Source organism: Ammospiza caudacuta, chromosome 16 (assembly GCF_027887145.1).
Source record: "Ammospiza caudacuta isolate bAmmCau1 chromosome 16, bAmmCau1.pri, whole genome shotgun sequence".
In the NCBI taxonomy this organism is placed as follows: domain Eukaryota; kingdom Metazoa; phylum Chordata; class Aves; order Passeriformes; family Passerellidae; genus Ammospiza; species Ammospiza caudacuta.
Window position 1 is genome coordinate 7,732,227 of NC_080608.1, and position 23,618 is coordinate 7,755,844.

The 23,618-nt window shown below is 49.5% G+C and overlaps 2 protein-coding genes across 4 annotated transcripts in view; one reads left to right on the top strand and one right to left on the bottom strand.

Annotated features, from left to right (window-relative positions):
- Positions 1 to 6,551: 6,551 nt before the first annotated feature.
- Positions 6,552 to 9,614, bottom strand: SOWAHA (sosondowah ankyrin repeat domain family member A). The gene is made up of 2 exons (XM_058815462.1): positions 9,366 to 9,614; positions 6,552 to 9,302 (listed from the first exon to the last, which is right to left on the bottom strand). The coding sequence occupies exons 1-2, from the start codon at positions 9,612 to 9,614 to the stop codon at positions 8,259 to 8,261; spliced, it is 1,293 nt and encodes a 430-aa protein (XP_058671445.1). The 3' UTR covers positions 6,552 to 8,258.
- A 9,556-nt stretch (positions 9,615 to 19,170) lies between these two features.
- SEPTIN8 (septin 8) overlaps positions 19,171 to 23,618 on the top strand; it is a 34,878-nt gene continuing 30,430 nt past the window's right edge. For all 3 annotated transcript variants that reach the window (XM_058815616.1, XM_058815617.1, XM_058815618.1), the window contains exon 1: positions 19,171 to 19,289. In XM_058815616.1, the coding sequence (XP_058671599.1) occupies positions 19,260 to 19,289 (30 nt within the window). In that variant the 5' untranslated portion in view covers positions 19,171 to 19,259. The remainder of the gene's footprint in view (positions 19,290 to 23,618) is intronic.

The following is a 23,618-nucleotide window of genomic DNA, read 5'->3' on the forward strand; positions in this document are numbered from 1 at the left end:
TGAGCTTATTCCTGCACAGTCATTTGCAAAGTCCTTGCTGTTCTTTTGAAGAATTTATTTTTCAAGCAGCACCTTCAGGGCATTGTTTTTAGGTAGTTTTCAATTGTCAGCATGCCCAAAAAGCCTGAACACGTGGGGAAAAGCTCTGCTGCAGACTGGGCCAGGAGGAATCACCAGAAGAGATTATTCAGTTTCAGTGAGACTTTATATAAATCCCTTGGCAAAACTCTTTTAAGCCAGTGTTTGCTATGAGTCAAACCAGTGATGTTGCTGTATTTAAAATCTCACTGTGTTTTGTTTGCAAGAATTCAGTGAGAACAATATTCAGCCTAAACCAAATATCTAGACCATGAATAAGGCAGCCACTAATTAAACTCAGGTTTCTTCCACAGCCGAAACAGATGTTCATTGTGCCATGATGCTGGGCTTTACCAAGTATTTTAGTAGTGCTGTGTGTCCTGGCTACAGAAGTAGCCCTGAGAGAAGCTGTCCTGCTCCTGAGGAACCTTCTCTGGAATTGCATGTCACTGAGCACAAGAACTCTGGGAGCACAGTGACCAAGCTGCCAAGTGTATTTGTCTGAATACCTGAGGGAAAATGGCCAGGCACTGTAGAGCCTGTGAGTAATCTGCACAGTGGTTCTCAGAAGGCCATAAATACAGGTTTTTAATCCATAAATCAGAAAGCTGCCTTTTGAAAATGGTCTTTAAAATAACAGAAGCAATGTTAATGGAGTCAGTGGAGAATTTATAAAATACAAGCAATGTTAAATGAGCTGTTTACATGATTTGAGAAGCCTGACTTGAAGGTGCATTTTATTCTTATTATTCCTAGTTGAGGGAAAAACAGCTGATTGGAAATAGTTGTTCTGTAATTGAAGCTAATGCTTGCTTTTAAGGGGAAAAATAGGTCTGCCCTGTTTAGCTTATCTTTTTAGGGCATTGTGCCATGAGGAGGGCAATTGCTACCCCTTCCACACCTGGCACTCACATGTATGCTTCAAAGAGCAATAATTAAAAATAACTTTGTTTAAAAAAAAACCCAAAACAAATGGCTTCTTGGTACAGTGTTCCAGGCAAAGTGAAAAATTGACACAGTGGCAGCATCAGAACCTCTCTGCAGGCAAGCAGAGAATCCCTTTCAAAGCACCACCAGGTCTGGATTGTCAAGTGGGTATCAGTTTTGTTATTGATCATTTGTTAAAAATTTATTAGGACGGTAATGGTGAAAGTTCACCTGGACCTCAGCCATGTGCAGCATTCCTGGCACACCAGCATACTCAGTCATGGTAAGTGCCCCTTTCTGCTCCGGTCAGCTGTGGCCTCTGAAAGTACAGACTGAAGCCAAGAGCACATGCTCTTGAATCCTATTGCCTTTTGGTGAAAGTTTGGTATTCAGAGCACTGGTTACATCCCCATACCAACACATGGCAGCTTTTTCCCAACTTCAGCTCATGCAGTGTAGAAGGCAAGATGGCCAGAAACACAGAGCATCTTCATTTTACAGCACTGTGACCCCACACTGCTCCACAGAGTTTTTTCTGACCCTTTACCATCAAAAGACAAAATCAAGATTTGAACTCTCAGTAGCAGTAACTGGAGCTCTTTTGGGGAAGCAGATCCACGGAGATTATGGAAATAAAACCCTGTGCAGTGCTTGTATATAATTGCTGCTCATACCATCACTCAGCAGCCTTCCACCTGTGACCTCTGCAGCAAGAACACTGAGTGACCTCTGCCCGGAGCCCTGGAAAGCCTCAGCTGCAAAGAGAGTTCGGCCCCTTGGCAACGCCCCCGAGCCGGGACACTTCTTGTGTAAACCAAGTCAGGTTGTGTGAGTGGGGGGAATGCAAGGAACGAAGAAGTTCCCCGGTACCTGAGCCTCCAAGGAGAGCGGGCAGGGAATCCCCGCCACCGCCCAGCCCTGGCTGCTGCCTGCCAGCCTGATCCTTTCCCAGGTAAGGCACAATGTGAGCCCAGCTCCATGGAGAATTGTAACCGGAGCCCTGCGGGGAGCTGTCTCCGTGAATTAATGGCAGCGGCAGCCGGGAGAGCGCAGCACAGCGGGGCTGAGGAGCAGGGACAGTGAAAGAGGCAGAACGCAAGCGCCTCTTGCGTGGGAGCTGTGGGATGCCAGGAGCCATCTCGGCATCTCGCTTGGCCACCCACACACCAGTGCCGAGGGGGACACTCTGCAATAGCTCTGAGAACAGCTCCTGTCGTGCTGGGCGAAGCAGGTGGGCCGGATTGTTGGCTGAGAAGATGGCTGGTACTGCCCGAGGCAGATCATGAGCCTGCGGGAGCGGTAGTGCATGCTGCAGCAGTGCATCCTGCCTGGGAGCAGCAGCAGTGCATCCTGCCCGGCTGGGAGCAGCAGCAGTGCATCTGCCGGGCTGAGAGAAGCAGTGCATCCTGCCCAAGTGACAGCAGCAGTGCATCCTGCCCAAGTGACAGCAGCAGTGCATCCTGCCCGGCTGAGAGCAGTTCTGGCAGTGACTGAGACATGTTAAACACAGTCACTCCTTTAGAACTGCATTTAACATTCACTGCAATGTGTGGGAGTCACTGCTGGACCAGGAGCTGCTGTTTCAGCCTTTTGGGCACTAAATGGAAGGATTTTCATTATTTTGTTCTAAACCCCAGCCTCATTTTCTTCACTGGGGCGTTTTGCATATGGAGCTAATTAAAGAACAGAGAACTGCAGGAGTTCTCTGTTAGATAGATGTACTCTGCAAAAAGATCTGTTTTGTGCTTGTGAGAGCTGTATTTAATAAGTAGAAGGGTGTTCTCTCTGCTTTGACAATTCATGGCAACCATCTGAATAAATTTTTTAAAATAAACTCAGAGCAGCATTGCAAAGCTAATGTTCTGTGCCTGGAGGGAGCCCATATAGACATTAAAGAATAATCAGCCTGTAGGAATCATGCAACCTCTGGGGTTCACAAAAGGCTCTCAAGAAGCAGCACTTGAATTTCACTGCTAAATGAGAGAGGCATTAAAGGTTATCAGAGACTCTAAAATACCACATGAGCCTTGAAGCTGAGTCATCTCATAGATAAATCCACAGAGAGACAATGTGGGCTGCGCTGATAGTCTTTATTTAGAGAATAAGAGACATTTCTAAAAATGTGAATAAAGACCCAGAGGTCTTTGTAATGGGCTCAGCCCATGGTGGAAGAGTAAGAACATCCCAAACTACCTCAAAAGGGAACCACTTGTGAAACAATCTCTCCAGAGACCCCTGCCCTGTGACAGCTCCTGATGGCATGGCTGGTGCCTGCAGGACCCCCCTCTGGGTCTCAGCCCAGGGTCAGTGTCACCAATGTCACAGTGGCTGCTTGGAGAGGTCTGGTCTGCAGCTGATCACAGCCTGGAGTGAAGCTGCAGCTCTTTGTTGCAAAGGGGAGTGGTGGAAGAAAATACAACACAAAAATCATGGTGAGAAAGCCTGTCTGTATCACTGCAGCTTGTTATTGTCACCATACTGGTGAATCTTAGTGGTGGGACCGTCTGCCTCATGCAGGAACCTGTGGGTGAGGACACCAGGGAAGGCCTGGCACCCCAATAGCTCCCATCAAGGGCTTGTGTGTTTGGGTGTCAGGTTGTATTCAGTGGAAATTAACATTATTTGGTTTGTGTCAGCTGTGACTCCATGGTGCTTGCTGTGCTTCTCAGCTGGAGTCTCTCTTCTTGTCTGCAGGGTCTCAAGGGATGGGGATGGATGATTTTCCTCTTGGGAAACGGTGGTTTGGGTTTGGCTAAGAACTCATGCTTTCAGGTGAACAAAAGTAATGCCCTACCTGGGACAAGCATAGAGCAGAAGTTCTACCAATAAAATGAAAGCTGAACAGTGCCAGATAATTCTTATTGTGCACATCTCTATTTTCTCTTCACAGAAAGGGAAGATGTACTAAAGCTGTGCTAATTTTAACAGTATGGATCTATTTTGCATGGTTCCAGGTTACACACACAGTATAAAGGCTCAATGTGCTTAATGACTTGCTTTGTCTTATAAATTACCGAAATAAACCTTGAAGCTGGAATAGAAATATTCCTCATTAGGACACAGAGTTTTTGATCTGTGCTGTCCTGCTCTGCCCCTGCTGTCCCCCTTCAGCAAACAAACACCACACTGTTTGTGCCCGTGCTACAGGCTGGCCAAGTCCTGTTAACTACCTCTTAATTTGGGGAGTCCCACAATAGTACAAACAACTGGACAGGGCAAAAACTGCCAAGCTGCTATTTTATTCAGATTAATATGCAAATCAGGAGGCAAGTACATCCAGGGAATGTAGGTCATGGTGGAAACATGAAGAAAGGGAGCAAGAGATGAGCAATGGGCAATCAGGGGACTGTCCAGAAATGCTTCCTCTACCTCCAGCTGGTGGCTGCAGCTCCCATTGGTCTTTTGGAGTTACTGTGACTCTTCCACTGGACTGTGGGTTTGTGATAAAGCTGAAATCTCATTAAAACTCCTCTGCAGTGCAGGAATGGGGTTTCCTGGGTTTTCATAATCCATGTTTCTGTGCAGCACTCACAAGAGAATGGTGACAGCCAAAACTCTCTGTGAGCCTGACCACAACCACACTGTCTCACACTGCTCAAACAGCCACAGCCAAGAGGACAAAGTCTGTCCCTTTGTGCAGAATTGTGGTTTGGAGTTTGTTTGCAGAGCTCTTCAGAGCAGGTTTTCGAGCTGATATTCCTCAGAACACAATGTGCCAAGGAACAGACAAAGCAAGTTATCCTTAGCAGGCAGACTGAACCAGGGTCAGCAAACAGTGGCTTTCCTGATCCCTAGTGCTGCTGAACTAAAATCAGAGCTAGTTTTCATTTGTGTAGGCGCTCCACTGAATGCGCATTCACAGGGTGGGGGAACAACACTGCTCATGCTGCCCACAGGCCTAAAAACATTATCTTGATTTCAATTTGCATATCATTACTGACTGTGTACTTTAAAGAAGTGACCAAGGTGATTATCTACATTTTATAGCAGGAAAACTGAGACATGCTGAGAGGGCAGGCTAAAAACCAAGGCAAAATACCACCAAGCTGCTGAGTCCTGCCCCTGTGCCTGATCTGTGCCTTCCATCTCCAGCTTTCCCCACCACTCAGCCCTCTCCAGGGGGCAGGAGCAGAGCCAGGGAGGCCTCAGGTTTTTTGGTTTTTACCTTTCCTGCTCTTAGCTTTGATGGTGCCTTGGGCAGCTCCCAGCTCTGGGCTGGACCGGGGATTCAAAGGCTGCATGCCCAGCCTGTGGCACAGCCCCTGTCCCACTGTGCTGAGAGAACCCAGTTCTCCTCTCAGCTGTTCTTGTGAAAATATCCTGGATAAAGCTGTCATTCATTCAGGTGAAAATCCTACTGCCTTCAGCCAGACAGGTTTGGGCTTGAAAATGAGAATTAAGGAGAACCAGTCAAGCTGAGGGATTCATAGAACAGTCCTGCTTTAGCCTTTTGCAGGAAAACACTCTCGTGATCACTCATCACCCTGCAGTGTCCCTTCCCATGGTTTAAAGGGTGACATTGGAACCCAAAACACAGCCAGGCTGATGGACTGGTTTTACTCCAAACTGAAGGCACTACACATAGCTGTGAGATGACAGCAGTGTGTTCTCAGTACCTCTCAGTACTCATCTGCACCTGAAGTTATACTGCACTTCGTGTACTCATCCCAGCCTCCCTAAATACCATCTTTGCCTTCATCAGCTCAACCAGGAGGAGGAATGAGCTGAGTCACTGCACAAACTTGCTGGCAGAGCCTGGCCCAGCCTACCCCACCCACAGCACCTGGCCTTGTGAGCAGCTCTGTGACACCAGCCTCCTGCCAAGCCTGCAGCAGCACTCCCTGGGAAATGCTGTTAGAGAGCTCTTGCTGCTGGCCATGTTCTACCACACCAGCTCATCGCTTCCATGCCTCTGAGGAAGGACTAATGCAGAATTTTCTTGGTGATACATGTTGTGTTGCAATGAAGTCTTATCTCAGGTGTGACTTTGATAAAACAATAGAGAAGCAATGAAACCTTCTCCCTACTTCCCCAGGGGTGAAATCACAGCCATGCTCTCCAGATTAGTCAGGTGGGGTTTTTAAACACAAAACACTCCATCCTTGAACCCTGCCTCTGGCTCATGCAGGCTTGACTCTAAATGAGCACTAAAGTTCAGCAATGTTGTCTGAACAGGTGTCAAGCCTATACTCATAATTATTGAACAAACTTCTCATAAGGCCAAGCCAAACTGGAGTGTTTGCAATTCCCACAGAAACAGAACGCTTTCACCAGGCAGTGTCAGTGCCTCAGAGGTAACCTGAATGTACACACACACTTCTGTGGTTTCAGGGGAGAAAAAAACATGTTCTATGTCTGTACACTTGGAAAGACTCTTTAGAACAGAGCCCTGTTTTTCCCAGAACTCTGCAAGCTGGCAGAGTGCAGCACAAATCACAGCTTCAAAGGACCACGCTGGTCAATGGTTACCAACAGCTAGAGAGCAAATTGGATTTTATTTTTTTAAACCCTACTCCAGATATAGAAGTCATGAGGTGCTTGATCATTAACCTCTGCTTAACAACTTAATTAGTTCAATCCAGAAGCAGACCGGTGCAGAATAATCCAGCCTCCTCCCAGAACAGGTGCATCAGAGCTGGCTGCAACCTCTGATCACACCCCCAACGAAGGTCACCAACTCCAGGAACTTCAGGGAGAGTGTTCTGAAGGGAAGAGGGCAGTGCCTTCATCTTCAGTCCTGCAGCATTCCTTGTGGGTGTTTAGGACAAGCCAATTAGAACCAATTACAAGTACTGGGTTTAATGCAAGGCAGAAAAAAACAAACATTCCTCAAGTCACTGACCTGGAACGAAAGGCAAAGCATGCAAACTGGTGTTTCAGTGCAGAAACCCAAAGAGAGCCAGTGCAGCATTGCTCTCACCTTCAGCACCTCTCAATGATACAGGTTTTTATCACAGTTTTAGAGAAAACATGCTGGTTTTGCAGACTTGCTCCAGAAGTCAGACATTCTGTTCACAGCTCTGCCTCTTGGCATTAACTTTAACCAAGCAGTAATTAAAACAATAATAATCTCACTGCAAACCTAACATGCAGTTAGCATGCTTTTTGAGCTATGTGTAGTTCTATATATAGAACAATTATGTTTATCATTTAAAAGAAGAAGAGTTCATTTTAGGTCAATGATTCTGTTGAGATAAACACTGCTTCAAGAGGTCATGCAGAGGTTCTATCATGAAACACCTAACATTACATATAGCCCCATGTTTATAAATATTTATTGTAAATAGGTCAAAATGGGCCAAGTTTTAAACAATCAGACATACAAGCCTAACTTTGTTTCCAGTTGGCTACTCAGAAACTCTGACAGATCCAATTTCCAGGTTTTCAGTTCAATTTTTCACTATCAATAAGGTTCTTTATTCAGCTAAAGTTGATTGAACAACAGTGAAGTTTAAATGTTCACAGTATCATCCAGACATGGTAAGTACCACCTGGTAAAAAAGTCCTTCAGGAAGAGAGAAAATCTTCAGCCACTAGCCAAGCTGTCAAACTGAGGTAGACAAGTCATGGTGACGTGAGTGATGAAGGTCAGGGTCTATCTTTTTAAGTAATTTATCTAATAAAATGCATCAGGCAACAATTGAGATTGTTATGTTAGTATTTCTGATGCGAAATACTGAGTGAGAAGCTCTCAAAGTGAGAAACTGTTTTGAAAAAGTATACCATTTTTGTAAATAGAAATATCCTTCTTCTACTACCAAAATAATCAGAAACATCATAGAAAACTATGCATCTTTCCTCTGTTCATTTAATCCCATTAGATAACAAGCCTTGTTAAAGTAGCCAGCTACCAGCTTGCTGTTCACAGTGTACAATATGCAATCCTTCATCTTGCTTCTGCTCTCCAGCTGAAGAACACAGATCAAGAAGGCTGTACCTCAGGCATTTTGACCTGTCCACACACACATATACTGTTTCAGTTTTTTAACCATTAAGTATAAAGTTTGTGGTCTCCAGCAAGAGATTGGCATGATGGTACATACAGCATGGATAGCACCTTCTGGCAGCTCCCTTTCCACAGGCACCTGGGGCTGGGTTTCATGCTGTGGCCTTTGGATGTGGACCCTATCACTGATTCAGCTAAAAATCCAAAAAGACAGACACAGAGACAAAAATATCCAAACTGCTTCTGCAAGAGAAAGCTGAGACAGCAGCCGTGCTGTTAAACCATTTTGATCACAGTAAGGCAGAGGCTAGTGGCCAAAGAACAGCTCAGAAACGGGTCTGCGTTTCACGACAACCTCTTCCTCCTCCTCTGCTACCTCAGAGAGTGAGGAATACGAAGGGAAGCCCCCTCTGATCTTTGGCTTCCTCCTCGGGCCCGTAGTGGCAGTCAGAAGCTTGTTTAAAGTTGAGGGCCTCCTCAAACCTTTGGTGAGATCATAGAAAGCCATGTCATCGGATATGACTCCCAGGAAAGTGCTCGTGGAGCTCAAGATTGAAGCCGCAAGCTTTGTAGATTTCTTGATGGGCACGGAGTGTTCCGTGTTTTGGGAAAGGCTGGGGTCCCCCAGCAAACGTCTAATTGTAAGGGATGTCCCTTCCTTTAGGTACTGGTGCGGCTTCTTCCCACTGTAGTCCCTCAGGTCAATCTTGGCATGGTAGCTGTAGACGAGCATGTTGATGATCTTCTCCTGGCCGTGAATGGCAGCCAGGTGCAGCGCCGTGTAGCCACCATGCGACCTGGCATCCACATTGACACGGGCGCCGCCCTTCTCGGCCGCTCGGATGATGTTGGTCACCATGTCGCAGTTGCCGTTCTTGGCGGCCCAGTGCAGGGCGGTGAAGCCGGAGATGAAGTCCCTGCGAGCCGCCAGGCTGGCGTCGCCCAGCAGCAGCCCGTGGAGCTGCTGCGTCCACTGCCCGTCGGCCGCCAGCACCAGCCACTGGTGCTCCGCCTGCTCCAGGGGCACCACGGTCTCCTCGCTGGCCCGGTGGTTCTTGGGCCCCCTCCGCAGCCCCGGCGAGCGGGACCCGGCCTCCTCGTCCAGCGGCGGCGGGGACAGCGGGCTGGCGGCCGGCTCGGGCGGCCCCGGGGCGGCGGGGGTCGGCACGCAGCGCACGGGCAGCATGCAGGGCTTGGGCGGCGGCTCCCGCCGGGCCCCCGCCGCGCCCCCGGGCAGGGGCACCCCGCCGCCGCCGCCCTGGAACAGGCCCCGCAGCTCGGCCACGGCCCGCGGCCCCGGCGGCTCCTCGGGGGGCGTCCCGGCGGGGTCCGGCTCGGGGACGGGAACCGGCTCGGGGACGGGAACCGGCTCGGGGATGGCAACGGGAACAGGGGCGCCGGCATCGCCCCCCGCCGGCGGGGCAGCGCGGAACTGCCGCTTCAGCACCACGAACTTGACGCCGTCGGTCTCCTTCACGATGGCCACGGCGTTCACCGCCGCCTTGAAGCGCTCCCGCCGCGCCGCCCGCCCCTCCGCCTCCCCGGCCCCGGCGGCCTCCAGCAGCGGCCGGAAGGCGCTCACCAGCTCGGTGTTGCGCACCCGCCCGCCGCGCTCCCTCAGGAAGCCCATCACTGCCTCCTCGCTGATGTCGAGCTCCTCCATCCCGCCGCCACAGGTGGTGGTGGCGGAGCCGCCTCCGCTCCCGCCGCCTCCGCGCGGTTCGGATGCCGGGAGCCCGCGGGGGTGGCCGGACTGGCGGGCCGGCGGCACCTGCTGCGGGCAGCGCGTCCCGCGGCCGCTCCCACGGAGGTGCTCCGGCTCCCGCCCCGCCCCGCACACCGAGCGCAGCGCCCCGGGCCCGGCCCGCCCCGCCCGCGGGGCGGCGCTGCCGGGAGAGCCCGGCCCGGCCCTGCCCGGCCCGGCGGTGGGAGCGGCGGCGCTGCCGGGAGAGCCCGGCCCGGCCCGGCCCGGCGGTGGGAGCGGCGGCGCCGCGCGGGGCCACGGGCGGGCGGCGGCGGATGCGGTCCGAGAGTCGGTGCGGGCACGAGGGCATCGAAGGCTCCTCGGGCACGACGAACGCTTCATCCATTTACTCGTCTTCCAGCTTCCTAAAACGATTTGTTGTTGTTGTTGTTGTTTGGGGGTTTTTGTTTGGTTGCTTTTGGGGTTTTTTTCAGTAGCAAATAGGTGGAGCAGCATTGGGTAGAAATCACTCTGCAGAGTTTGGTCTCCATCCCTAGAATAGCCTCAGGTGTTCTGTTGGGACATTGAGGACATTGAGCTCCTGCTGGGCAAGAGGCTGATGCCTCAAAATTAGCCAGAAGATGGTTGGATGGCTCAGTCTTTTGAAATATACTCACCTCTATGTGATACTATATGTTATCATATATACATACATAATCATATTATCTGTGTCTTTTACCTATATTGCATCTAAAATGTAGACCTATGTGTCTTTTTAAACAATTAAAGATTTACAGTATGGCTGCATCTGTTCATGTCCACCAGGAGAAGAGAGAGCTTCTCTTTTTATAGAGAAGCTGCCTCTGCCTCTTATCAATTACTTGTGCCTAAGCATTTAACATTACTGTTCTCTGTTCTACAGGAGAAAAGAAATCCCAGAAAAATGCTTTTCTCCAGGCAAGGTAGGAGGACTGAGGACCTCTTGGAGGGATGTTCAGCCTGCAAAATTGTTTCTCCTCTGAATGCTGCAGTTAAGATCACTAAATTGGTGCCTGAACAGTTTGTCTAGGAGAAGAGCAGGAGCAACTGAGAACAGAATGAACAGTCAGTGTGGTTTGAAGACAAATAAAAGTAACTGTATGAGGATGGGTAAGAAAATGCAAATAGATCTGGAGTTGTTTTCAGTGTGAGAACTTAATAAAATGGAATATCCTTTTATGACCAAGTGACTGCCTAGTAGGGAAGTCTGTGCATGTAGTCTGCCTGGACTTCAGCAAAGCCTTCAATACTGTCTCCCACAGCGTTCTCCTGGAGATGCTGGCAGCCCATGGCTTGGAGCCCACTCTTCTCTAAAAGGTTAAAACTGCCAGGATGGCTGAGCCCAGAGAGTGGTGGTGAGTGGTGCCACATTCAGCGATGATTGGTCGCTAGTGGGGCTCCCCAGGGCTCAGCATTGGGCCCAGTCCTGTTTAAGATCTTTATTAATTATCTGGACGAGGGGCTGGAGAGCACCCTGAGTAAGGTCACAGGTGACACCAAGCTGGGTGGGAGTGTTCATCTGCTGGAGGGTTAGAATGCTCTGCAGAGGGATCTGGACAGGCTGGATCAATGGGCTGAGGCAGGTGCCCAGCACTGGTGAGGCCACACCTCGAGTGCTGTGTTCAGTTCTGGGCCCCTCAATTCAGGAAAGAGTTTGAGCTGCTGGAGATTTTTAGCCTGGGAAGACCTTATCACTCTACAGCTACCTGCAAATAGGCTGTACAAAGGTGGGGTTTGGCCATTTCCCCGAGGTAACCATGACAGGACAAGAGGAAATGGGTCAAGCTGCACCAGGGGAGGTTGAGATTGTGCATCAGAAGGAATTCCTTTACAGTAAAATTTCAAACTCTGGAATGGTCTGCCCAGGGAGGTGGTGGGTGGCCATCCCTGAAGTGTTCAAGGAATGACTGGACACAGCACTTAGTGCTATGGTTTAGTAGACAAGGTGGTGTTTAGTCAAAGACTGGACTTGGTGATCTTGGAGGTCTTTTCCAACTTTAATGATTCTCTGATCAGTCTGTGTCAAAGTCTCTATTTTGAAGGCAATGTGAGGTGTGCCCTCCTTGCTGATGCTGACTTCCCTTCTGCCTCTTTCTTACCTTTACTGAGGATAGAAGGGCCTTTTCCCACAGATGGCATTTGGCATTCTTTCCCCTTCTCTCTCCATCTTTGTGCAAATGTCTGTAAAACTATTTCATGTTTTGCTAACGAGCTGGCACTGAACCAGCTCCTCAAAATAATTTTGCTGCTCTAATGCTCTTTCACATAATAATAGTGTGCAATCTTGTATTAGTTCTGTGTTTTTATGAGAATTGCACACCTCCCATTACTGCCTTTTCACATGGCCTGAACAGCAGCCTTGCCCTTGCTGAGGCAGCCACTTGAGCAGTGCTCTGCAATGCTCTATAGCTCATGGCATTGCCTGCCCTATGTAGAGAGCTAAAAATGACCCTGCATCCAAATACTAATTGCTGTGTCTTGTTTTCACTGTTTAGATCCTTACCAGAATCCCTTGCAGGCATAAGAAAATCTCAGCAGTCTGTGATTTTTGCATTGCAAACTTTCAGCTGTACCCTGGGATTATAGTTCATATCTGCAAATGAGAGCGAGGAGGAGGGAAAATGATTCAGAAGAACAGGCACTTATAAAAAACATTTTATGTTACAAATGTTAAAGGGAGAAGTTGCTCCAGTTGCTGAATTGGCTCAAGCACGGGGGTGGGGGAGAGAGGAGAATCTCAGGCTCACTGCAGTCTGTCCCTGTGTGCACAGCATCACACCCCTGCCTCCCTGTATCCTTTGAGACCCACAAGGCTGCTGTCACATCCCACCTGTGTTATCCCCAGCCAGAACCATTCCTGCAGAGGGATCTCCCTGCACCAGCCTCCCAGGACACCTCACTGCTCCACAGCCACACAGCCAAGCCTCTCTGAGCACTTGCAATGGGTCAAGGTCCAAAAAAAGGGGAGTTACTGAGGCTGTTCCCTCTGCAGATCCTGGCAATCCCCATTGCTGCAAAGCAGAAGAACACATAGCCAGGAGGTCTCAGAAGAGGAGACAGGATGTTTGCACATGCACCTGGTGCCAAGCAAGTCTGAACTGGCTGCTCTGGTTTAACACAATGACCTCATTGCCCAGGTAATGCCTCCAGCCACCTCTTCCACATATAGTCTCTTCATGGGCAACCCATGGAATGTGGTTGTGCTCCTTTTCACAATCTCAGTGGGTTTTAGTAACCTAGCACATTAACACATTTTTAGTAACCTAACACATTAACGTGGTTGTCCTCCTATTCACAATTTGTCAGTGGGTTTTAGTAACCTAACACATTAACCTCCTATATTATTTGTAATAAAGAAGAAAATAACACTTCTGGCTAATCACCCATACCAGTTCTGACCACAAACATCCTGTTTGCCAGTCTTTCTCTTTATCTGTTGATGCCTTTTGGTTGCCCACCATTAAGGATGGTGGTTCCAGAGCACCAGCTCCCAGTGAGCTCCTTTTAGTCTGCTGAGTGCCGGTCACACCGATCACATTGTGGAGCAGAAATTAAACCCTTTGAATGAATTTTATTAATATAGATAATAAAATCCTGGAACATTATGGGTGTTATATTCATCAGTCATCCAAAATTTCCAGCCTTAAAAAAACATGAGAAGTTTTGCCTCTTTCTGTGTCACCAAAAACCTACAAAGCAAGTATTTCTTGTTGGGCTATTTACAGAACACTGTGGGCTGCTTCTTAGGAGATCTCAAGCCAACTGTCTTGATATTTTTCATTATTGCCTGAGACAAAAACAATATACATGAGCCCATGATTAGATTAATTTACTACTACTTTTTTAAACACAAATATTGCAGTATGTTATTCCTGCATCATAGGCTGTAGGGAGCTGGCCTCTATAACCATGTGACTGATGAGAGTTAGTTACCTTTCCTGGAAGAAGTATCCTCAAATTATTACTATTATTATTATTATTATTGTTATTGTTATTGTTATTATGGTGAAGTAAACTGCACAGTGAGCCTGGGAGCTTTTCCCACCCCATCAGAGGAGGAAGGTGAAGGTTTTATCACTGCAATTATCCACACCACACAAAACCAGGAAATAAAGTGGGAGATCAAGCACAGTATCTAGTCAAAGCAAAGAAGTTTCTACTGCCCAAAACCGAAGCAAATGGTCCCCTAGGTCTCACTCTTTCCCACATGATATTCTCAGAGCCACAGGGAAGGTGAGATGCCAGGCTGGAAGCAAAAGGGGAAGAAAAGGGAATGTGAAGGATAGTCCCAGTCGGGATGCTGCTGCTTTGTAGAAAGGCAAAGCTTAGCTGCTAATGACTACAGATGGGACTTTTACCTCAAGGAAAACTTATTTTCCTCCAAAATAAATCAGGATTCCCAGAATAAATAGGATGACAAAGCCAATGATTTCCTACTTTTCTTGTTAATATATTCATGTGAAACAAAGAGGGCACATTGTGCGGGAAAATAGCTGTTTCTTTGTTCCATGGAGAAATGCAGTAACCTTCCACAGATAAACAATTGAGCAAAAGTCTGTGAAGGGGGAGGGGGGAAGGAAGGCGGGGGGGGAAGGGGAGTGGAGATTATTTACAGATAAAAGGCATTTTCTTATAAATGAGAAGGATTCAGCTCTAACTCAAGGACCTCAGTAACCAGTTCAGATGTTTCTTAACAGCAGCCATTCAAACACAGTTTTCTGTGTATCTCAGACTCTGTATTTATTAAATACTACTTGTTCTCACAGATGAGGCAAGAATTCATCCCAAGCATCCTCTGGTTTTCAGATGATGCCTGTGAACTTGATGGGATTTTAGCAGGATAATGCAAACCTGTGTGAGGTTCAGTGTGGTAAAAGAATCATCAGCTCACAGAATTATTTGGGTTGGAAGGGACCTTAAGGCTCCAGCCATGAGCAGGGACACCTTCCACTATCCCAGGTTGTTCCAAGGCCCATCCAGCCTGGCCTTGAGCACTTCCAGGGGTGGGGCAGCCACAGCTTCTCTGGACAGCCTGTGCCAGGGCCTCACACCCTAATGGGGAGGAGTTTGCTTCTAACAGTTAATCTAAATCTGCCCTCTGCTGCACTTTAGCATTAGGTGGCAGGGAAATTTTGGGTCTCTTTCTGTAAAGAAATGAATTTACAGCTCCTATTGATGTCCAGCTTAGAAAGATAGCACTTCTGTAGAAATACCTTATAAGCTCCATATATTGTCAATATAACCAATGAAAGTTTATAAAGTGCTTGGTGGTGTTGATGCTAAAAGAATAGCTATAAACCATTTGATTTCTAGTAATCCTTAGGACACGTAGTGAAAAATGTACAGTCATCCAAAAGCTGCTTTGTCTGGCCTGTGTTGAAAACCCTGAAGGAGATCTGTTTATATGCACCACCTGGATTTAAAAATCAAGGATTTTATTTAGCCCTCAAAAGGCCTTGGTCTTGTTTCTGTACTCATGTGGCAGGTGGGATGATCTCTTTCTCTCTGTGTCTGCCTAGGAAGCCAAAGGGGCTGTGTGATAGCATTTATTTCCACTTTCATTGCCTATAGCTGTGCTCACAATGTGAAGAAGTAAAGCACCTCCTGCTGATGTCCCCAGCCATCAGAACTGTGCTGCTGCAATGCCACCATCCATGCAGACAGGGGCATTTCCCCTGCTCTCCTCAGGACAAAGAGATTCCAGGGACACATCTGTGCCTCTCCAGCCCTTTGTGCTCTTTGGCCCTTTTTCACCTGTAAAAAGCCCATAGCTCATTTTAAATTCACTGGGGTTTTAGCAGGTACAAATATTCCATGAAATTTAAAGTCCTTGCAGGAGCATCCAGCACTATAATATAAATTTAATTACGGAGCCATTAAGAATAATTTGCATAACAATTAGCAATTAAAGGAGTCACCAAATCCAAGTCACTTCTCTTGAAGCAGTTTTTGTGCAACTGAACCTTTTGAAAACGGCAGGGTTTCTCTTGATTTGCCATTAGAAACAGTGTGCCTTTTGAAATAACAAGGTGATTAAAAATAACTGTGAGCTTTTGTACAGTGCTCTGTTGTCACAGAGACCTGCCCCATGATGGTGGCAGCGCTGCTGGACAGAGGGACAGAGGACTCCAGCTCCAGGAGGTGTGAGCAGCACAGCTCAGAGCCAGGAGGCAGCAGTGCTGCTCTTGATCTGTTCCAATGTCTCACAATTTCCTTTGTGTTGTGAATCTTTGCAGCTGACCTGCAGCTCACAGAAACCAGCAACTGTTTGGGAATGAAAGGAACAAGAAGGAGATGTCTTAACAAACAAACTGTGGGCCTGATGGGACATAAGGCCAGATACAGAGAGGTGAAATTAGCGATGGGGGAACCATAAATTCCATAGGAATTCCACTAATTGACACAGACTGTTATTCACTCGAAACTGTGCAAAATCTCTGGATTTAGAGAAAAGAACAGAGATATGAGGAAAAAGAAAAATGGGGGATGTACATTAGAAGGGGTCTCAGGCATTTCGGGAAGTTTGTACCTCTCAAGTACTTCAGCCAATGGGGAAAGAGAGAGGGAAATGAGGCTGGGAAATTAGGATAAAAAGGAGACTGTGTCCTCTAAAAATTTTGAGAGATCCCAGGGGAAATGCCCCATGGCCTCTCCTTTTTTTCAAATAAAGTTACAGGACTCCTCTGTCTCCTTTTTGGACATAAACTTCTGGTAGATTAATTTTCCTGACAGGAATCAGCTTTTGTAACCATTGTCTTGTTACACTGTGCACTTTATTGTAACAGAATAGAGCTCTGAATGAATCAAAACCAATTGCTTCTCCAGAAGTACCTGGCATTATGGCATTCAGGTGTGTGTTAAGCAAGAATTTTACGTTGTCTTAAATAAGGACTCACAAAGCTGATTGTAAAGTAAAACAAACAAACAAACAAACAAAGTTTGTGCCTTCAAGACTGGCTCTGAAGAGTGAAAGTTTTGTTTTGGTTTTGCTATCAGCCGCTCCCCCACAGCTGGTGGGACACAGAAACAGGGCAGTACATGATGCTGCTTTTGCTTTTCGCTTGGCTTTTCACTTTGCTCTTGCTCTTGCTTCTGCTTGCTCTTGTTTTTTTGCTTCTGCTCATTAGGTAGTTGCTCTTAGCAGTCCAAATTTTTCCTCGACTGTTTCTCCTTTCCCTTTTTTGGACCTACTCGAGCCTGCTCCGGACTGGGACCTGGGAACACCGAGATTTTGCACCTTGTGGCTGCAGCAGCTGCCCCGGCGGCGGAGGGACTGATAACAGAGCGGTCACCCCCAAGAGAGACTTTCTGAATTTGTCATCTTGTTCAGAGCAGTGACAGAGTGCTGTCATCCGGTATTGTTCATTTTGTGTGCTGGGGGGTGCTGTGCCTGTTAAATAAACAGGTTCTTTCCACTTCTCTCCGAGGAATCCTTCCCAAACCGGTGGGGTGGAGAGACTGTGTGGGTTTGCTTTCTGGAGGGGTCCCTTTTGGAGGTTTTCTCCCAGATTTGCCCTAAACAAGAACAACTGTTTGATTTGCATCTGTACACCAGAAATACCAGATTTTAGCTTCCACTTTTTTTCTGAGGGAGCCAGGGAGCTGCCCGGGCACAGCCGTACCTAACTGCGACCCCACCGGCCTCTGCCGTAGCACCAGCCCGAAGGGAACGACCTGTCACCGCCGCAGCCGCGCCCCTGCCCCGCGAACCTGCAGCTGCTCGGGAGTGTGCCCGTGGCCAGGGCAGCCCGTTCCCGGCTGATGGAGGCACACTCAGCCTGCAGCTGCTCGGGAGTGTGCCCGTGGCCAGGGCAGCCCGTTCCCCGCTGATGGAGGCACACGCAACCTGCAGCTGCTCGGGAGTGTGCCCGTGGCCAGGGCAGCCCGTTCCCGGCTGATGGAGGCACACTCAGCCTGCAGCTGCTCGGGAGTGTGCCCATGGCCCCGGCAGCCCGTTCCCCGCTGATGGAGGCACACGAAACCTGCAGCTGCTCGGGAGTGTGCCCGTGGCCAGGGCAGCCCGTTCCCCGCTGATGGAGGCACACGCAGCCTGCTGCTGCTCGGGAATAGCGCCCAGCCCGCCGCGGGAGCCACGCACACACCCCGCGGCTGCAGCACGCACCTTCCACTTGCCGGGCTGATGCTGACAGACGACCAGGGTTTTTATGGTAACGCTGTCCCTGTCTTCTGTTTCCTTCTCTCTTTTTCCCTCTCTGCTCCTTTTCCTATCCCCCCTTAGTTTACCCTTTTTTATCAACAAACGATTCTCAGATATAATATTGCTGGGTTTGCGCTTTATTTTCATCTGAGAAATCTATCAAAAGAATCCTTCCCGAGTCCCCCTTTTTTATAGTGGAACGGGACAAGTGGTAGAAGGAATTATTTTCTTGAGGGGTTAAAAATGATCCTCGTGACTCCCTTCGTCTCAAAAAGCATTGTAGGAAGAAGTATTTGGTCTCTTTGACCAAATTCAGCTCTCCAAATGTACGGAGTGGATTGCTCCAAGAGAGAGGGTGAGGAGGAAAGGTGAGGACATAGCAGGGACAAAGGGGAAAGCTTCAGACGAAACCAGGGAAACAGAGAAGATGAGCGGTGCAGGTCTGGTCTAGTGGCCCAGCAGCGCCGGGAGCGCACATGGCTCTGGTGAGCTGCTCCTGGGAAGCTGCACTGCAGCAGAGGGCACCAGAAAGCAACAGAACCCGCTCTGTGCTAGCAGCTCCTGAAATACCAATGTCTGCCTTACAGAGACTGGCGGTGGCCTTGGCTCTGTGCCCTTAGGTGGGAAGGAGCGACGAAGAAAGACTCCACAGCCCTCTGGTGCATACTTTAAATCAGCATAAACGCGGGCAGCGTTAATGGCCGTGCGCGCTGCGTGTCCCGGCTCAAACCCACGCTGTGGCCGCCACTTTGGTGTGGCTGCCGCGCGTTACAGAGGCACCGCTGCCCTGCGGGTTGCCATGTCCTGGGTCTGTGATACGGAATGCCATGTCCCGTGTCTGTGCGACCGCTGCGGGATGCCATGTCCTGAGTCTGTGCGACCCCTGCGGGATGCCATGTCCCGTGTCTGTGCGACCGCTGCGGGATGCCATGTCCCGGGTCTGTGCGACCCCTGCGGAATGCCATGTCCCGTGTCTGTGAGACCCCTGCGGGATGCCATGTCCTGAGTCTGTGAGACCCCTGCGGAATGTCATGTCTGAGCCATCCCTGCGGAGGATGCTCCCGGCCCTTCCGCAGTCCTTTCCCCTCTCCTCCCAGGGCCACCCGTGCCATGTGCTCGCCCCCAGACCGGCACCTGACCCCCGGCAGGGAACCCTCCGGGGCAGCCCGACCGCTCCTCCCCGGTTCCACTCCCCTCCGCACTGGGAGCGCCGGGCGCGCCCCGCCGGCCGAGGGGAAGCTGTCCCGGCCCTGCCCCGGCCCGGCGGGGCCCGTCCCCTCGGCTCCCCGGTCCGGCGGGCGGGCGGCGCCTGCGGCGGGCGGAGGGCGGTTCCAGGAAGTGGCCATATTGGATCCATTCAGCCGCAGCCACTCGCGGCGGGCAGCGGCAGCAGCGCTCCCGCCGCCGGAGCCGCGCCAGCCCCGGCCATGGCCGCCACCGACCTGGAGCGCTTCTCGGTGAGCGCCGCCCCGCTCTCGGCCGCGCCGCTTGCGGTCCCTTTGTCGCTCGGGTGCGGGGGAATAGCCCAGCGGGTGGCGGGTCCCGGGCACGGCGGGGGATGCGCGGCCGCTGCCCCGCCGGCGGCGCGGGGGAGCCGGGGCGGGAGCGGGCGATGCCGGTGCCGGTGCCGGTGCCGGCGCTCAGCCGCGGCGGGCGCGGGGAAAGTCCTTGCGGGAAGGTCCTGCCCGCGCCCTGGGCGGAGGGAGCAGCCGGGGAAGGGTTCCGGGGCCTCGCAGCCGCCTCTGCTGCTGGCACGGCCCCGGCACGCTGGGGAGTCCTGCCGGGATGCTCCTGCAGGGTACCGGACCGTGTGTGTGCAGGCACGCATCGCCCCGCAAAGACAGGCGGCAGGAAATGGGGTCAAACAGCGATTGTTTACATACCGCTGGTATCCAAACACTCCGCAGTAGTAACTTAGCGGTGTGTATATAACACAGGGAGAGGCACGCTGTTTGGAACACGGGTAAAGCAAACCCTTGAGGCTGGCTGCTCTCTGAGCCAATGTATGAGGAATGCTGTACAGCAAATATGGAGCGTGACCCGTGCACTGCCGCCTCTCTGCAGCTCACATGTTGTATAACTGCTATCGGAAGTCAATCTGGCTAAAATCTGTCGGCCCAAAACTATTCTTTGTCTACAGCTTGAATTTTTTGTTGTTGTTGGAAGGGCTGCTCTCGTTAAATAGCTCGGTGTTGTGTCTTGTACTGTCTCAGAGCTAAAAAACATTTTTACCGCATTAAATAGTATAGCTCTCCAAAGTTAAAATAGTCTGGTGTGATATTACTAAATAAATGGGAACAGCAGTGGTGGCTGTCTGAATTATAGGCATGCCCTTTGAGCACAAACAAGTCCCTGCTACTGTTTTCTCTGTAAGCTACTTTTTGCCAAGGAGCTCAATCCCTGCTTCATTTCCTTGAATCCTGGCCCAAAAGTTTCCAGCTCAGGAATGACTTTTCAAGACTGTAACTTACTTGAAATTTGCATAAAGGAAAATTGAACCGGGGCTCTCATTTAAGAAAGCTAATGTTTCTAGGCTCTGGGAGGAGTAGATTAAGGTAATGACAGTGACAGAATGAAAACACCAAGACTCTCTCACTGCAATTATTTCCGCATTTGTATCATATAAAAATACTTTTAATGTTAATTTGCTGTGCCTGCTGTTGCCTGTGCAGGCTTTCATAGGCATTAGAGGAATCCAAAATATTGCCTAGTTCTGGAGAAAAAATAATTAATTTGCTTTTTTGTGTACTTACATCAATACTCTGTCACTTTGATTTTAAAAGAGGAAAGGGGAAAAAAATCCTTCAGATGGTGTTTGGCTCTCATTTGGGCACCAAAGGGAAATGGCTGGGCTCCAGCATGGCTTGAGTGCCCAACTCCATTAGGAAAAAAACTGCTTGCTTTGTGCAATGGGTAGGGATGGGTTTATAGGGATTTTGAGGGTGGGAGAGCACCCTCTCATTTCCATTTGATGTGGGGCACACATCTGTCCCAGCTGCTGTTTCCTTTACCCCTAGCTTCCATCTCAGCTGTTGTTCCTCCAGCATAATGGAAACCTCATGATTCAGGTGTTCTGAGTTGTTCTTTCTGCAGGGCTTACAGGTTTCTTGTTGCCATTTTATATTGCCATACCTCAGCTCCCTGAGCATGAAGTCCATGTGGGAGTAGCTTGTCACTGCCAAGCAAAGGTGCTGATAAATTCACTTATTTTTACCAGCTGTTTGTATTTGCAGTAGGAAGTAATGCTGAAAAAGCCTCTGAAGTGGGGTTTTGATACACAATGGGTCATGATTGGTGAAGCTATTTATAGGTGTCCAGCTGACAATGATATCCTGAAATGTAATGACCCTTAGGTTTGGATAATGTGTTTTGAAAACTCCCCAGATGCACACTTCCCTTGTGCAGTCCTCCAGATTGCCTCTCTCTCCAGCACAATAAAGTTCCCTTCAAGTGCTGCTGTTGGAAATGACCAACAAAAACAAATGAAAGGAAGCTCACCCATGGAAAACTGCCTCTGAGGCAGCAGGATCAGATCAGTGGTGCTCAACACCACCTTTGTTTTTGTGGCTGCATTGTTGTGAGAGAGATTTGCTTCAACCCCTGGAGACTGAAATTTTCTGCTCATCTGCTCTGGTAGCCACAGCTGTGTTCAGGACTTGGGCTGCAGGCATCACTTCTGGGGCTGCTCACCACCAGGGTGGAAGGAGGACTGATAAAGTTTGGTTCATTTATGAAATACGTTTATTTTGTCATTAAAGCTCACAGCTTCTCCATTGCCTGGGCTGGCCAGTGCTGAGTTAGCACATGTGGTGACTGCACTAGAGCAGACACAAGCAGTATTAGCAAGGATGTTGGGATGCTGAGTGGGAAACAGCCCAACCACCTCGTGCAAGTGGAAGCCAGAAGGTGCTTGAAATGCAGGAACTCTGAAGGAGCTTGGAAAAGCTGGAAGGAGAAGAAGTGACTGGAGATGCACTGGAGAATAAATGAGATGAGATGTGAGACTGAGACTGTAAGACTTCTGCTTTCCCAAATCTGTTGCTTTCTCTCTTTTTAAATAAAGCACATTGAGATCACAAAACTGTCTGCACTAACTCACAGCCTGACATGGTGGTGCAAAGGCAGTGAGCTCCAAACTGAGCAGTTCTGGGAGAAGAAGCAGGTGTCCTCAGTCTCAGGGTTGGGCTCAGATAAGAGTTCAACATGAAAAGCTAACTTTGGCTGATTGCTGTGTGTGGACACCATGACTGCCTGCACAGACAGGGGTGTGTGAGCATTGCTGCCCAGGGCAGAGAGCAATGGACACTTCACCTGTACCTGGCAGTGTGTGAGCTGTGGCTGGGGACAGCTGTCTATTAGCAATCCTGAGATTTCCCTTCATGTAAGTGATTGACAGCTGGGCTGGTACTGGCAGCTTTTTGATAAATTAATGTCCCTTGGAAGGGAAGATCTTGGAGAGAAAACACTACTTTATACAGAGGAAAGCTGAAGAGCAATTTCTTTGTTGGAAGTAGATGATGGGATTTGCTTTGTCTCAGAGTTGCTGAGTTTGGGGAGGATCTGACAAGTTTGTCAGCTGTGTGTGAGTGTTACCTGTTTACACACCACTGCCTTCTTGTCACCTGCTCCCAGCTCTGTGGAGGAGAGGAACCTTTGGATGGTGCCTGTTCATGCCACAACTGCCATTGTGATAAACTTCATGTGTTGCTGCTGCTGCTTTCTGTAAGCACAGGTTCAAACCCACAGCCTAAACCTGCTCTTCTTGTAAGGGGCCAGTGTGATGTGATGCTTTAGTCTATGAAAGATGGGCTTGAGGAGAGAACAGCTCTGTGTTTCATGACCAGAAGTCTTATCACTGCAGGTCCTAAGCGCAGGGTTACATTTTCTTCTGAACGAACTCTCAAGGAGACCTTTCCATGGCTCAACTCCAGTGGAAAACGGGGTTGATTTGAATTCAGACATTCCCTCTGCTCTCTTTTTCACCCAGGCAGTTGGCACTATTTGGGAGTTCCAGTATTAAATCTCTTTATCTTTTTCTGTTATTCAGTTATTTTACCTTTTGCCTGGAAAAACTCAAGTGGTCCCCCATGCAGCGTGGAGCACAAGTGACAGATTTTTCTCCAAGCTGGTAGCAGGCACCAGAAAGCCAACCCAGCAGGAGCAGCCCTTCTTCTCCTGTGCTGGCCGGCTCTCCTGCCTGTAGTGTATGCTTTTCTGGGAGGGAACGATGCAGAAAATGGCTTTCCACTGGAGGGGACAAATTGCTGGTTGCGTCTCCAAGCCTGAGATCCCTGCCCTGGAATTTTGCCTGTCCTCACACAGGAAGCCAGCTCTGCCTCAACCACAGAATCAATTACCTCAACCACAGCCCATGGCAGTTCAACACTTACTTTCAATGTATGCGCTGGGTACAAACATTGCCCAGAATAAGATGGTTTTTAGTTCTTTTTCCCCTTCCCCGCTGTGGTGCTGTCAGTGCTGGTGAATCCAGGGTGTCTCCTTCCTGCAGCATGTTGTTGTGCGTGGGAGCTGCCGAGCTCTCCGGAGCTCTCCTGCCTGCAGTGGGTGCAGGCCGTGGGTGGAGGGACGTGAGCTGGCGGAGCCCGAGGCTGCGTGTGCCCTCAGCACCGGCAAAACAAACGCGGGCCTGAAGAATGGCTCCCTTTCAGGAGCCGGCACGGTGTCAGGCCTTGTCAAGAATGGCTCCCTTTCAGGAGCCGGCACGGTGTCAGGCCTTGTCAAGAATGGCTCCCTTTCAGGAGCCGGCACGGTGTCAGGCCTTGTCG

What these genes read in the sequence shown, in the direction of transcription:
- SOWAHA (XM_058815462.1), bottom strand. Translation starts at nt 9,614, where the DNA reads ATGGAGGAGCTCGACATCAGCGAGGAGGCAGTGATGGGCTTCCTGAGG. An exon ending in AGTTCCGCGCTGCCCCGCCG is followed by an intron (nt 9,303 to 9,365) that starts GCGGGGGGCGAT and finishes CCCGTCCCCGAG; the next exon opens with CCGGTTCCCGTCCCCGAGCC.